General features: G+C 46.5%; 1 protein-coding gene across 2 annotated transcripts; it reads right to left on the bottom strand.

Annotated features, from left to right (window-relative positions):
* Window positions 1–917: 917 nt before the first annotated feature.
* PXMP4 (peroxisomal membrane protein 4) lies at window positions 918–13,536 on the bottom strand. Of its 2 annotated transcripts, XM_061208794.1 has the most exons (4): window positions 13,340–13,536; window positions 9,345–9,407; window positions 5,321–5,519; window positions 919–2,009 (listed from the first exon to the last, which is right to left on the bottom strand). In XM_061208794.1, the coding sequence occupies exons 1-4, from the start codon at window positions 13,450–13,452 to the stop codon at window positions 1,746–1,748; spliced, it is 639 nt and encodes a 212-aa protein (XP_061064777.1). In that variant the 5' UTR covers window positions 13,453–13,536; the 3' UTR covers window positions 919–1,745. The 2 variants fall into 2 exon arrangements, with proteins under 2 accessions (XP_061064778.1, XP_061064777.1); XM_061208795.1 differs by lacking the exon at window positions 9,345–9,407 and having other exon boundaries at window positions 918–2,009.
* Between the last annotated feature and the right edge of the window lie 450 nt (window positions 13,537–13,986).

The following is a 13,986-nucleotide window of genomic DNA, read 5'->3' as shown; positions in this document are numbered from 1 at the left end:
TGGGATCTTCCCGGACCAGGGCTCGAACCTGTGTCCCCTGCATTGGCAGGCGGATTCTTAACCACTGCGCCACCAGGGAAGTCCGTAATTTTCAAAATATAAAAAGAGATTGAAGTATGCCTATTCAAATTGGTGGTCCATGGACCAAATCTCCTGGAGACCTGTTTGATCTGTCCAGCTTGGTGGTTTTCAAAAATCAGTCTGGCACACGAGTCTCCAGTTCCCCACGTCCCTGTCACTCCCAACTGCATAGCACCCAGAACATTATCATTTATGCCACTTGCCAGGCCCCTATAGGCATTTGAGTTTGCACCCCTATAACTAGCTAACATTTGCATAGCATAGTTTAGGTTTCTAAATTTAAAGTAAGGCACTGAAAAAAACATGAGCTTTGAAATCACATAGATCTGGGTTCAAACCCTGGTTTGGCTGTCGTACTATTAGTTGTATTACCTTGGGCAAGTTACTTCTCTTCTCTGATTCTCAGTTTCCACATCTGTGAAATGGAGATCCAAATACATACCTGCAAGGTCTTTGAATGGATTAAAAATAATTAGTGCAAAGCACCCAAGAGGAAGTAGGAGCTCACTACATGGATGTAATTAGTAGAAGCAGCCGTTGTAGTTACACAAGTCCAATGTGGACACCAGGTATTACTATGATTAGCCTCACTTTACTAGAAACTGAGCCTCTGAGAAGTTAAGAACCTTCCCCAAGGTCACACAGTGGTGGAGTGGGGACTCAAACCCACGTCTTCTAACTCTATATCTGCACTGTCCACTAGAATTTTCTGCGAGGGTAGAGTATACTATATCTGTGCTATCCAAAACAGTAGCCAGTAGCCACATGTGGCTACTAATAAGCACTTGAAATGTGGCTGGTTGAAATTGAGAAATGCTGTAAGTGTAAAACACACACCTGATTTTGATGACTTACTACAAGAAAAAAGAATGTAAAATATCTCAGTAACTTTTATATTTATTACATGTTAAAATGATAATATTTTAGAAATACTGGGTTAAAAGATATGATTAAGGTTAATCTCACCTGCTTCTTTCCTCCCCACCTTTTTTTTTTTTTTGGCCACACCCCACGACTTGTGGGATCTTAGTTCCCCAACCAGGGATTGAACCCGTGCCCTCAGCAGTGAAAGCTCAGAGTCCTAACCACTGGACCGCCAGAGAATTCCCTCCACTTTTTAAAAAATGTGGCTACTAAAAAAATTTCAATCACGTATATGACTCACATCGTGTTTCTATTGGACAGTGGAAACGCTAGAGCTTCTCCAGTAGAACACCTAAGACGAGGAACTGAATATTTTCTAAAAACGCATTTGCAACCCACTGCCCACCAGCCAGGAGCCCTCTGTTCCAGAAGAACGGTCGGAAAACATACCCACCAGAAAGAGACTTCAGTGCCCTCCTCTGAGTGCGATGACCCCTGAGGCCCAGGGTGGGGTGTGACTTTCCCTGGTCTCACAGAGTCAGCAGCACAGCTGTCACCACACCCAAGGCTCCTCAGCCTGAACTGGCGGCTCGTTCCACCATTCAAGAGTACCTAATGGGGTCTGAAAATCAGTGCTTTCACTTCGGCAAATGGAACCCCAGGCTAATAAAAGAGTCTGAGACCCCGGGTCTTGAAAAGGCCGGATCCCCTGGGATGATTCGCTGATGGAGCCAATCTCGAGCTGAGCCCGCCGGAGGTGACTTGGGTGCGGGAGCCTCCATGAGCACCTTGGGGCCAAGTTACTCGGACGGGCGCCTCTTGCTGTAGATGAGGAAGTCCGAGAGGTCGTGCCACACGTTGCTGTCCTCGTACAGGTAGGTCATGGAGGACTGCAGAGAGGGCTGCAGCGTGGGCCGGTGGTACTCGAAGAGCCACAGCACCAGCCCCCACAGTAGCCCGGTGAACAACGGGAACGGGTCCCACCTGGGCTCAGGGATGTAGCCCTTCCCCACGCCCAGGCGGCACAGGGCAAACAGGAGGCGTGACATCAGGTACATGTTGATCTGAGGGAGGGAATGACAGGGAGGTGGGGGTTACAGGTGGGCCCAGCCACCGGGAACCTTCTGCCACCCTGGCGCGCCACCTGCGCGCCGGGTGACTTGAAACAGTTACGTAGCAGGCATTTAAATGTGACTGTTTATGGCTTTAATTTATTATTCTTTTTTGTTAAAAAATCTGAAAAATGAATATATTTCCATGGCTCGAAACTAAAAGGTAGCTCGACAACAAAAAACGCAATCCATAAAAGAAAAAAATTAATAAACTGGATTTCATCAAAACTCAGAATTTTTCCACTGTGAAAGCCCATGTGAAGAGGTAGAAAAGAAAAGCTCGACTGGGAGAAAATATTTACAAACACATATCTGACAAAAACTAGTATCTGGAATATATTTTTAGAAACTCTCAAAACTCAACAGTGAAGAAAGAAACAATCCAGTTAGAAAATGGGCAAAAGACACAAACAATTATTTCACTGAAGAGGTTACACAGAAGGAAAATAGGCACATGTAAAAAGGTTCAACTTCACTAGGCATCAGGGACATGCAAATTAAAACCACACTGAGATAGCACTATACACCTATCAAAATGTCTAAAATTTGAAATGTAATAAACCACATGCCAGCTAGGATGTGAAGAAACTGGATCACGCATATATTCCTGATAGGAATGTAAAACAGTACAATCACTCTGGAAATGCTTCAGCAGTTTCTTATAAAACTAAGTATGTATGTACCATATGACCCAGCAATTGCACTCCTGGGTGTTTACCCCAGAAGTGAAAACTTATGCTCACCAAAAACACGTACAAGAATGTTCTGAGTAGCTGCATGCCTAATAGCCAAAGACTGGAAACAACCCAGATGTTCTTCAACAGGTATATCCATACCATGGAACGCTACTCAGCAATGAAAAGGAATGAACAGCTAATACATACAATAACTTGGATGAATTGCCAGGAAATGATGCTGAGTGAAAAAAGCCAATCCTCAAAGGTTACATACTACAATGACTCCATTTATATAACATCTTTTTAAACTGAAGTATAGTTGATTTACAATGTTGTGTTTGTTTCAGGTGTACAGCAAAGTGATTCAGCTATACACACACACATATACATATATATGTATATATATTTTTTTCAGATTCTTTTCCATTAAAGGTCATTACAAGATATTGAATAGAGTTCCCTGTGCTATACAGTAGGTCCTTGTTGTTTATCTATTTTATACACAGTAGTGTGTATCTGTTAATCCCAAACTCCTAATTTATGCCTCCCCCACCCCTTCCCCTTTGGTAATCATAAATTTGTTTTCTATGTCTCTGAGTCTGTTTCTGTTTTGTAAATAAGTTCATTTGTATCATTTTTTTAGATTCCACATATAAGCGACATCATACGGTATTTGCCTTTCTCTGTCTGACTTATTTCACTTAGTATGATAATCTCTAGGTCCATCCATTTTGCTGCAAATGGCATTATTTTGTTCTTTTTTATGGCTGAGTACTATTCCATTGTATACATATACCACATCTTCTTTATCCATTCATCTGTCGACAGACATTTAGGTTGCTTCCAGTCTTACAAATAGTGCTGCTATGAACATTGGGGTGAATGTATCTTTTCAAATTAGAGTTTTTGTCTTTTCCAGATATACACCCAGGAGTGGGATTGCTGGATCATATGGTAATTCTATTTTTAGTTTTTTAAGGAAACTCCATACTGTTCTCCATAGTGGCTGCACCAATTTACATTCCCACCAACAGTGTAGGAAGGTTCCCTTTTCTCCACACCCTCTCCAGCACTTGTTATTTGTAGACTTTTTGATGATGGCCATTCTGACTAGTGTGAAGTGATACCTCACTGTAGTTTTGATTTGCATTTCTCTAATAATTAGCGATGTGGAGCATCTTTTCATGTGCCTGTTGGCCATCTGTATGTCTTCTTTGGAGAAATGTCTATCATATAACATTTTTGAAATGGAGGTCAGAGCAGCTGTTGCCAGGGGTCAGGGAAAGGAGGGCAGAGGGAAGGAGATGGGTGTGTCCAGGATTCCTAGACTTTGGAAGTTCACAGACAAGTGAAATTTCTATCAAAAAAACAAAATTGGGGAAACTTTCCCAAAATACAAAATGCTCATATCCTTAGATTCCACAATTCCATGTCTAGGAACTTACGGACAGACTAACATAAGTACAGGAAGATGTCTGAACAAAGATGTAGACTGCAGTGTGTGTGTGTGATGGCCAAAGGCTAAAGAGCCCCTAAATGTCCATCCAGAGGAGACTGTGAAATCAAGGCTGGTCCATCCCATCAGCAGAGGGCTCTACTGATGTTATAAAGGATAATGGACTGACAAGAGAGGCCTCCAAGATACACTGTTACATGAAAAAAAACGTAGTATGATCTCATTGGTGGAAAACTCCTACTATGTACACTGACACAAGCACAGACAAGTTCTGAAAGGCTACACAATACACGGTTAAAGTGACTGTCTATATGTATATGTATAACTGATATACTTTGCTGTGCAGCAGAAACTAACACAACATTGTAAATCAACTATACTCCAATAAAAATTAATTTTAAAAAAGTGACTATCTCTGGACAGTGGCTGGACAGTTGGTGGGGGACAGAAACTTTCTTTCCAGTTTATTTTCTAATTGTATCACGATGTATCCTAAGCACCCAGAAGTGTGCCAGGCACATAGGGGGTGCTTAGTTTGCATTATTTAAAATGTGAAAATAAAATATTATTTTTATAATTTAAGAATATTTAAGAAATTTGAGGGAGGCAAATTGGAAAGACTGCCAACTTTCATATTGCCCAAGAAGGATGCTAAAACAGGAGCAGCAGCAACGATTAGCGTTTAGTTTCATCACCTCATTAAAAAACAGAACTTTAACCCAGAAAAAAGGGCAAGTTACAGAATAAGAGACAATTCTTTGAATGTAGTAAGTTTTGTTTTATGAAAATCTTACTCCAGGGTCATGTTTTTTTCTCACTTCACTGCAGGGTGGTGTTTTGTGTTTTTGTTTTGTTTTGTTTTTTCAAATCTTTGCCCCAGAGAGCTGCACACACATTGATTCTGGGAATCATGGAATTCCAACAAGGCACCTGGTTAACAGAGCGGGAAACTGAGGGGGAAGTGACCTTCCCAAGGTCACACAGGGACTGGTGAACCACAGACCCTCGGACATGGAAGGGAACCAAGAGCTTGTCTTCTTTGACTCCCATCCCCAACTCTATACCTGAATCCTGTCCCACGCTCCACCTCCACCCCTCTCCCCAACCCACATCCAGCAGAGGGCCTTTACCTGGCTGTTGATGTTATTGTTGTTTCCAAACACCAGGACGCCCCCAAGGAAGGCAGCCACGAATGAGTGCACCTGGTAGGTCTCGCCCTGGAGGTGGGACTGCAGGGCGCAGAGTCCCTTGTAAGTGAACACAAAGCTGGCCAGGTTCCGGGAGTGGGTGTACGTGGCCTGCAGGATAGCCCACAGCTTCTCCCGGAGGCTGCACAAACACAGGGAGCCACCATGAGTGCAGGCCCAGCCGCCCCCAGGGCACTCACCCACCTGGCACACAAAACTGACCCTGGCAAGGAGCTCATGGGCTGATGCTCATTCAACCCCGGGCATCTAGGCTCCACGTCCTTGGGGCTGCTCCCTCACTAGATTCCGGCCTTGACTCCACGCCACTTCCTCCGAGAGGTCTTCCCTGACCACTCTACATAAAAGAACGCCCATCGTATTCTGTTCCCTTACCCAACTTTTCTTGTCTTTCATAGCTCTTATCACCACCTGACATTTATATACTTGCTTATTATCTCCCACCACTCCCACCCCATCCCAATGGAAGCTACCAGAGAGTGGTGTCTACATCTGGCTTGTTCATCCTCAGCCCCCAGTACAAGGCCTGGCACATAGTAGGTGCTCAATAAATATTTTTTTGGAGTGAATATGTGAAGAAATGAATGAGCGAGTGAGTATGTACTATGTGCTGGATCTGGGGATACAAGTCTGAGAAAAAAGAGATCTGCTCGCTGCCCTCATGAGGTTTATGATCTAATGGGAGAGGGAATTATGAAATGAATAATCACAACACAAAGGTCAAACTTTGACCTTGACAAGACATGATCCTGGGGTGTGAAGAATGAGGAGTCAGTGAGGTCAGGAGGGGAGAGGAGTTGCATCCCAGGCAGTGGATCAGCGCGTGCAAAGGTCCCGAGGAGGGACAGAGAATGGGGAGTAAAGGAACAGAGAGAAACCATTAAGGCCTGAGCAGAAAATGTGTGAGGCAAAGGCTGTGGGGGAGGGGCGGAGCTGTGCTAAGTTTTGTCTTTATCCTGAGAGAAGCGAACATTTAAGTAGGACAGATGATTTGATTTATCTTTAAAAAATCACCAGGGGGCAGTGAGGAGAACCAGGGAGAGGAGCAGAGTGTATTCTGGGAGATCAGTTCGGGGCAGGCAAACGCAAGGGCCCTCAAGGCTGGAGAAGGATCTTGAAGTGTGTCTTCTGGGACCTGTGGAAGTCTGCCAGGTGAGTGGGGAGAGCCAGGAGTCAGCTGGTTCTCACCCCATAGGAACATGGGCCCAGCACTGACAGTTCTAAGGCAAGCTGGATTTCCCACTTGTCAAGTGTTGGCACTAATCCTCCCTTCAAAATGTTTCTAGAATCTGAACACCTCTCACCTCCACTGCCACCGTCAAGGTCTGGGCCACCACAGTTACTCAACTGGATTATTGCCACAGCCTCCTACTTTACACCTACTTCTGCCCTTGACCCCTAGCAGCAAACTCTTCACTCTCTCACTATTAAAAGATAAGTCAAATAGTGGCATGTCCCTATACAAATTCTTACAACAATTTCCTGCTTCCCTTAAAGGAAAAGCCAAACTCCTCTCTATGACCTAAAGCTGGACAGGATGGGCCTAGGTTACCCCTGTGACCTTCCTCTCTTTGTTTTCTCCCCTGCCATCCCTCTGCTGCAGCCTCCTCAAACTCACCAGGCATGATCCCACCTCAGGACCCTTGCACTGGCTGTTCCCTTGGCCTGAAACACTCTTTCCCTTGATACCCACTTGGCCAACTCTTCCATCTCCTTCAAGTCTTTACTTGAATGTCACTTTCTCACTGAGGCCTTCCCTATTTAGTTCTGCAGCCTGCCCCTCCTCCAGCACTCTGGATCCCCTTTCCCTCTTTCCCTGCTCTAATATTTCTTTCCCACAGCCCATACAATCTTCTAACATACCATATACTTTCCTTATTATGTTTATTTTCTGCTACTCCTTGCTAGAATGCAAGCTTTACAAGGGAAGTGATCATTCTCTGTTTTTTTTCACTGCTGTATCCCCAGCACCTAAAAACAGTGTCTGGGGGCTTCCCTGGTGGCACAGTGGTTGAGAATCTGCCTGCCAATGCAGGGGACACGGGTTCCAGCCCTGGTCCGGGAAGACCCCACATGCTGCGGAGCAACTAAGCCCGTGCGCCACAACTACCAAACCTGTGCTCTAGAGACCGCGAGCCACAACTACTGAGCCAGCACGCCAAAACTACTGAAGCCTGGGCGCCCTAGAGCCCACGCTCCGCCACAAGAGAAGCCACCGCAATGAGAAGCCTGTGCACGGCAACGAAGAGTAGCCCCTGCTTGCCACAGCTAGAGAAAGCCCACGCGCAGCAACGAAGATCCAGTGCAGCCAAAAATAAATAAATAAAAATAAATAAATTTATTAAAAAATAACAATAATAATCTTTGAGTGTCTGGCACATGCTCAATAAATATTTACTGAATGAATGAATGAGTTCAATTTAAAAAAATGATTCGGAGGGCAAAAACTAAAACAAAAATAAATTTAAAAAAGGAAAAATACAGGGCTTCCCTGGTGACGCAGTGGTTAAGAATCCGCCTGCCAATGCAGGGGACACAGGTTCGAGCCCTGGTCCGGGAAGATCCCACATGCCGCGGAGCAACTAAGCCCGTGCGCCACAACTACTAAGCCTGTGCTCTAGAGCCCACAAGCCACAACTACTGAGCCCATGCGCTGCATCTACTGAAGCCCGCCCGCTCTAGAGCCCGTACCCTGCAACAAGAAAAGCCACTGCGATGAGAAGCCCGCGTGCTGCAACGAAGGGTAGCTCCCACTCGCCGCAACTAGAGAAAGCCCGTGCGCAGCAACGAAGACCGAACACAGCCAAAAATAATAAATAAATAAAAATAAATAAATAAATAAAAAGGAAAAATACATAAAGAAAAGATCTTACAGGGACTTCCTTGGTGGTCCAGTGGTTAAGACTCCATGCTTCCACTGCAGGGGACGCAGGTTTGATCCCTGGTGGGGGAACTAAAATCCCGCATGCTGTGCAGCATGGCCAAAAAAAAAAAAAAATAGAAAAAATCTCACAAGCTGGATTTGAGTAATAGGGTGTCCACGTGTGATTCTTTTTTTTTTGGTTGTGCCAGGTCTTAGCTGTGGCAGGCGGGCTCCTTAGTTGCAGCATGTGTGCTCCTCAGTTGCGGTTCACGGGCTCCTTAGTTGTGGCCCACGGGCTCCTTAGTTGCAGCTCACTGGCTCCTTAGTTGTGGCACATGTGCTCCTTAGTTACAGCCTGCAGCCTCCTTAGTTGTGTCATGCAAACTCTTAGTTGCGGCATGCACATGGGATCTAGTTCCCTGACCAGAGACTGAACCTGCGTCCCCTGCATTGGAAGGCGGATTCTTAACCACTGAGCCACCAGGGAAGTCCCCCATGTGTGATTCTTATAAGCTCCAGATGAGGCTACATACATTAAAAACTAGACCACAAAGTGATTTCTGAGAAGTTTCTTGAGGGAAGTTATGGGAGATCAGAGGAAGGCCAAGAAGTCTGAACAAGGGCAGAAGGTAGGTCGTGAACAGTTTTCCTGAAAAAGTGATCCTCAGAGAACTGGTATGGGTTGCTAGGAAGGAAATAAAGGTGGGGTGGAAGAGGAAAGGGCATTCCTGGTGAGGGGTACTGCATGAGAAATGTAAGGAGGTAGAACCACATGTGGCACATGAATGAATGGCAGTGAGTCTTGGTGCCAAGGGCACCCCAGGGTGGACGTGGGGGAGTCGGGGGGATGCCCCTGAGGTCAGGTTGCAGAGGGACTTGAAGGCCACACCTGGAAGCTGGGCTTCTCTGGAGGACAGTGAGGAGCCAGGGGAACTTTCGAGATGGGATAATAGAATCAGACTTGTGCTTTAGGAGGTGGTGGTGCAGACAGGTTAGACCCAGTTAGGAAGCTACTGCAACAGTCCTGGCACTGAGGGGTGACCACATTCTCTCCCAGTTTGAAGGGTGTGCAGAGGGGATGGGTACCTGCCACTCCGGAAGAGAAAGGTCATGACCAGTGCGTGAGGGGCCCGGATTTTGGCTCCATAGCTGTAGAAACAAAAGAAAACAGTTACTACAGCACCACTGAATCACAGTTTCTTTCTGACTCCCTGTGCCCCCTCCCCATCCCTAATCCTGACATCATTTTGGGAGAGAAAATAATGCTGGCTTTCAAGTTAGATCTGGGTTCAAAGTGGGTAGTACAGGGACTTCCCTGTCAGTCCAGTGGTTAAGACTCCGCACTCCCAATGCAGGCAGTGCGGGTTCGATCCCTGGTGGAGGAACTAAGATCCCGCATGCCACGTGGTGTGGCCAAAAAAAAAAAACCCAAACCAAAGTGGGTAGTACAAAGGAAATAATATTTGGTGCCAAAGCCCTGTCCTGTTTTGCTGTATATACTTGGATAAATCATTTAACATCTCTGAGCCTCCCTTCTCCTGTCAGTTAAAAGTATTCTCCATTTCAGAGTTGCTTCTGGCAGTTAAGGACATAGCACATGTAAAAGTTCCTAATTCAACCAGTATTAGTGTCTCTGCCTTTCTTTTTCTTCTTTATTGGACTTCCCCTCACCCCACCAAGTTCTCCTGCTGTCTGGCCCCAATCTTACCAGGCTACAAGGTCTAAAAATCTTTGGCAGCCTCCTTGAGACAACTGTCATGAGCCCCATATTGTTGTCATATGAGTATCTGTGAGGCTTGCTTGAAACAGCAAAGACTGAGAGCAAACATGTGTCCATCCACAGAGGGCTACTGGGTAAACAAATAATGGACCCAGCAGTCAGTGGAATGAATACCACACAGCTGTACAAGAACGAGGTGGCTCTATATGTGCTCTATGCTTGGTTAGAGCAAGGTGTGTAAACTTCTAAAAAGTTCTAACTTTTTATGCCTTTTGTGAATATGCTACCTAATTTTCAGAAAATAAGTCAAATAAAAAATGTGATCAAGTGACAGCAGTGTTACTGTAGTGGTGGCCACACTGAATGGCTTATTTTCTCACTGCCTAGCTGTGGGCAGGGCCCCCATCCTGGCCCCAGCAAGCTCTCTGCCCCACCTCCTCCAAAGTCATGTCTCTTTCCCCTGAATAAAGAGACCCTTGGCCTCCTCCAGCTGGCCAGGGCTAAAAGGGTCCTTCCTTATACCACAGACACAAGCAGGACAATGCCCCCAACTCCCTACATCTGCTTGGCCCCCTACCCAAACTCCTCAAACTCAGGTGAGTTTACTACCACTCACAGGATCACTCTGCATCTTGAAAAATGGGATGCCCTGGATTAAAAAGGATTTAAAGGATATGCAGGTACAGTGTGATATCCTGGAAGATCCTGGTCTAGACAAACTTGCTATAGAGGACATTTAGGGGACAACTGGAACAATTTGTCTATCAACTGGACAGCAGTCAACATTATAGGATTATGATTAATTTCTTAAATGTAATCATGATAATCTAGCCATATAGGAAAATGCTCTTATTTTCAGAGATGCACATTGATATATTTAGGAGTAGAGCATCAAAATGAGTTACATTTTACACAGTTCATACGTCTCAGTTCTCAGTCATCCAAGTCGGCCTCCCTGAATGGATGGCCTCTCTTGACAAACAGCACATTCTTTTCCACCTCCAGGCCTTTGTTCAAACCATTCCCTCTGCCTGAGATGCCCTTATCACCCACAGCAAATTCCAACTCAACCTTCAAAATGGCACCATCACCTCCTCTGTAAAGCATTCCTGATCATCTGGTATTGCCATGGTAATTTAATCATCAGTCTCCCCACTTTGACTCCAGGTCCTTACAGATGGGCCTGGGCCCACTGATGTTATCTCAGGGCCCACCCCACCCTGATCACACCAAAGCATGACTGATATGATCTGGCCAGACCCAGGGGGAACCACCTTCTCCCTGACTCTGGGTGCCCATGGAAGCCAAGAGCCTGGCATTGAGATCAGGTATCCTTGGGTTTGAATCCTGGCTCCGACCCTGACTTGACCATGAGCAATGAATCTTCCCCTCTGAGCCACAGTCTTCTCATCCAGAAAATGGGGACAATGGCAATTCCTACCTTGCACATTCATTCATTCAGTAAATATTTGAGAGCCTGCTATGTACCAGGTACTAGGAATATAGCAAGGAACAAAATAGATTAAACTTTCTGTCCCCATTGTTGCAGCAAAAATAGAAATGAGACTTTTCTGACAGACAAGGAAAATAAAGTAACAATGAACAGCCTGGGGAAACAGCATAAACAGGCCTGAAAGAGTTAATCAATCCTAGTTTTATTTTAACTGTTACTAATCTGTAGTGTCTGTAACTAGATTTGTCCTTCACAAAGCTAACCTCTAACATTCTCTGACACTATGTGAATTACATCCTGTACCTATCAGTCCCTAACTCTGTGTTAATTATACCCTGCCCCTAACACTCTCTGATCCCACGTGTGAATTACATCCTGCACCTGGTATTTACACTCCCTGCACTCCCTTGTAGCAAATCAACCCTTGTAACCTCTGCATTTCAGAAAGAAGGTCGCAAGCCTACAACCCAGAGGCCAACAGACCCAATTACCAAACAGACCCAATTACCAGGCTGCCTGAGGCCAGCTGTGACTGTTTGGAAATAAGGCAAGAAGAAGATAAATGCAAGACCTTAATTACTTTGAGCCTTATCACCTACCAGACCAGGAGGCCCGGCTATATAACCTTGCCCTTATTCCCCAGAGAAGGGGGGCACAGTTCTTGAGGTGCTAGCTGGCTGTGTTTCCCCTTTGCCTGGCAAAGAATAATGCTTCTTCTTTTCCTCCAAATCTCTGTCTGTTTCTGTTTGGCATTGGTGCACTGAGAGCCAAGATTTTTGGCATCACCATGAAGCTCACTTTCCAGTGAGAAAGACAATAGAAAAACAGGATACATAAGTGAACTACTTAGTGTCAGATGGTGGTAAGTATTATGGAGAAAAATTCAGTAGGGAAGGAGGTGGGAAGTTCAGGGATGGCTTCATTGAGGAGGTGACAATCAGAGGCCTGAACAAGGTGAAGGAGTGAGCCAGTCAGACATCCATGTGAATAGAACAATAATTACAGCAGCCAACAGTTATATACATACCAGGCACTGTGCTAAGCATTTCACACATACTGACTCAAGCCTCTGACAGTATATAAGTACTATTATCAGCCCCATTGTATAGAAATTGAGGCTTAGAGAGGCTAAAAGACTTGCTCAAGATCATGCAGGTAAGGGGCACCAGGATTCAAACCAAGGTGGTCACATCCACACAACCATGCCATGCTGCCACTAAAATGCCAACTTCAAGAGCACGCAGATCTTCCGTTTGTTCTCTGATGCGTCCCCAGTTCTGGCACAGTAGGCTCTCAATAAATGATAGCTGTTATGCATGAAGTTTAAAGGAAGCTGAGCTCCCGTCCTGGCACCAGCCAGGGGAAATGACCCCAAGACCTCTTCTGCAGGTCTTCAATTTGCTCAGCAAATATTTGCAGCTTCATTTACATCACGACTGAGGCTTATCAGGAGTCCCCTGTGCCAGAAGGGACTTACAAAAGAGAATTGAGAAGCGGCATGAAAGCCCACGCGCAGCTTAATGGAGGGAGCACAGAGAGGCAGGGCCGCCGGCTGGCTAGAGGCCAGAGTCCAGCTTCCCATTAGACCCAAGGGCACACAGCGGCGAAAGAGGGGAAACTGGGCCCAAATGAAGGGAGACAGGGGCTGCATGGGAGGCAGTCCAGGCAAGAGGTCCAGGTTGCAAAGCACGGAAGACCCAGAAACAGCGTAGTGGGAGCCCCAGCTCAGAAGGCGCTCGGAACCCAAAATCCAGCGCCCACTGCGCCGATATTGGACACCGAGAGACCTAGGGACACACTAGGGCTGCTCAGGGGCGCACAGCGCGGCGGCGCCGGCCCCGGAACCCGCTTCTCCGACCCCATCAGATCGGTCCTTCAGCCCCTGCCCCGCCCCACCGCCCGACTCACACAGCCCCGTTCCGGAAGCCCTTAAGCATGGACAACGCTGCGTGGTAGCGGCGCTTGCGCAACAGTGCGTTGATCGCAAGGAGCAGAGTCCGCAGCTGCGGCGGGGCGGCCATAGTGCGGGCGGTGCGCGGGGTGGCGGGCACCGAGCAGGACTGCCGCCCTGACTGCTCCGGGTTCCTCCTGCACAACCCTCAGCGCCGGACAGTGCCGGGCAGCGCAGCCGCGTCTTTGCGCCCATAAGATGCGTCTGCTGTCACTCATACAAGGAGAGCCAATCACAGGACTCACTCATCTCACCAGGGGAATGGGACGCAAGCACACTCCCGAATAGCGGTCTGATTGGAAGAGAGGGAGAGCTTGTAATCAGTCACAGTGGGGTCTGCCCGATTCGACTTAAAGAAGGTTAGAAACATGCTCCTGGATTTGTCCAATCAGAAAGCATGTTTCTCTCGGGCTTGGAGAGAGGTCTGTCACCTGGGAGCTTGGAAGGAAGTTTCCTGAAAGAGGAGCCGCCCTCCCTAGAGTTGGGATGGTGGCACTGCGGAGAGCCAGGCCTTATCTTTACACATGACAGTTCTGATTTGTTAACACTGATCATAGCGATCTTCTCAGACCATAAATGCCTTGGCACCCTTTGGGTTTCCATT

Source organism: Eubalaena glacialis, chromosome 13 (assembly GCF_028564815.1).
Source record: "Eubalaena glacialis isolate mEubGla1 chromosome 13, mEubGla1.1.hap2.+ XY, whole genome shotgun sequence".
NCBI classification, from domain to species: Eukaryota; Metazoa; Chordata; class Mammalia; order Artiodactyla; family Balaenidae; genus Eubalaena; species Eubalaena glacialis.
The sequence above is the reverse complement of the archived record's forward strand: the minus strand, read 5'-3'. Positions and strand labels throughout refer to the sequence as shown.

What these genes read in the sequence shown, in the direction of transcription:
- PXMP4 (XM_061208794.1), bottom strand. Translation starts at nt 13,452, where the DNA reads ATGGCCGCCCCGCCGCAGCTGCGGACTCTGCTCCTTGCGATCAACGCA. An exon ending in TTTCTCTTCCGGAGTGGCAG is followed by an intron (nt 5,520 to 9,344) that starts GTACCCATCCCC and finishes GTGTTTGTGCAG; the next exon opens with CCTCCGGGAGAAGCTGTGGG. An exon ending in ACAATAACATCAACAGCCAG is followed by an intron (nt 2,010 to 5,320) that starts GTAAAGGCCCTC and finishes TCCCTCCCTCAG; the next exon opens with ATCAACATGTACCTGATGTC.